Source organism: Propithecus coquereli, unplaced genomic scaffold (genome assembly GCF_000956105.1).
Source record: "Propithecus coquereli isolate 6110/MARCELLA unplaced genomic scaffold, Pcoq_1.0 Scaffold285, whole genome shotgun sequence".
In the NCBI taxonomy this organism is placed as follows: domain Eukaryota; kingdom Metazoa; phylum Chordata; class Mammalia; order Primates; family Indriidae; genus Propithecus; species Propithecus coquereli.
The window spans coordinates 3,047,244-3,048,666 of record NW_012148452.1 but is presented as its reverse complement, the minus strand read 5'-3'; the positions used below and the strand labels follow the sequence as shown (position 1 = coordinate 3,048,666).

Below are 1,423 nucleotides of genomic sequence, written 5' to 3'. Positions count from 1 at the left end.
TTGCATATATTTCTGAGTGGCTTTAAGATTTCCTGAATGTATATCCCAGCGCCCATTTGTAAACTCCCCAGAGACAAGACAGTACCTGGTATCATGGGATGCACACAAGGATGCCCATCTTATGGACCTGACAACTTGGTTCTGAGCCCCTGAGCACCGAGAGGGCAAGCAGTGACTGCATGAATCTATGTCTGTGGTTTATTTTCTTCAGGTTTGTGGAGAAGACAACATGGAACGAGGGAACGTCACGTGGGTATCACATTTTGTCTTCCTGGGGCTCTCACAGACTCAGGAGCTCCAGCATTTCCTGTTTTTGGTGTTCCTGTTTGTCTATGTCACCACTGTGGTGGGAAACCTTCTCATCATAGTCACAGTGACCTCTGATTCCCAGCTCCACACACCCATGTACTTTCTGCTCCGAAACCTGGCTGTCATAGACCTCTCTTTCTCCTCAGTCACTGCCCCAAAGATGCTAGTAGACTTCCTATCTGAGAAGAAGACCATCTCCTACCAGGGTTGCATGGCCCAGATTTTCTTCTTCCACTTTGTTGGAGGTGCCCTGGTCTTCTTCCTCTCAGTGATGGCCTATGACCGCTTCGTTGCCATTTCCCGGCCCCTCCACTATGTCACCATCATGAACACTCAGTTCTGTGTGGGGCTGGTGGTAGCCGCCTGGGTTGGTGGCTTCATCCACTCCATTGTCCAGCTGGCTCTGATGCTCCCGCTGCCTTTCTGTGGCCCCAACATCCTGGATAATTTCTACTGTGACATTCCCCAAGTATTGAGACTTGCCTGCACTGACACCTCCCTCCTGGAGTTGCTCATGATCTCCAACAGTGGGATGCTGGATGTCATCTGGTTCTTTTTCCTCCTGGTCTCCTACACTGTCATTCTGGTGATGCTGAGGTCCCACTCAGGGCAGGCGAGGCGGAAGGCAGCTTCCACCTGCACCACTCATATCATCGTGGTGTCTATGCTCTTCATTCCAAGCATTTACCTCTACGCCCGGCCCTTCACCCCATTCCCCATGGACAAGGCTGTGTCCACCAGCCACACGGTCATGACCCCCATGCTCAACCCTGTGATCTACACCCTGAGGAACCAGGAGATTCAGGCAGCCGTGAAGAGACTAGGGAGGCGCCGGCTGGTTTGGAAAGCAGAGTGATGGTGGTAGGTCGCTCCTCTTTGACTTTGCTTTTCCTTCCTAAAGTGAAGAGGGAGCTGCGACATCTGCTTTCTTCACAGCTTGTGGATGCGTTGTGAGTGGGGTGGAAGAGGTGAATGAGTTTTGAAACCAAGCAACTTCGTGTTTTTGGAAAGAGGAGTGTCCTCTTTGGTGGCTAAGGTTTGTGATAAAGAGTTCTAACGCACCTGCCACAATGAGAAGTGTTCACATGGCCCCTGGAAAACCACACCCGCCCCT

General features: G+C 51.4%; 1 protein-coding gene across 1 annotated transcript; it reads left to right on the top strand.

The window, feature by feature from the left end:
* Nucleotides 1-229: 229 nt before the first annotated feature.
* LOC105813642 (olfactory receptor 4D2) lies at nucleotides 230-1,165 on the top strand. Its single transcript, XM_012648404.1, has one exon. It carries the CDS (start codon nucleotides 230-232, stop codon nucleotides 1,163-1,165), a length of 936 nt encoding a protein of 311 aa, XP_012503858.1.
* Nucleotides 1,166-1,423: the final 258 nt, after the last annotated feature.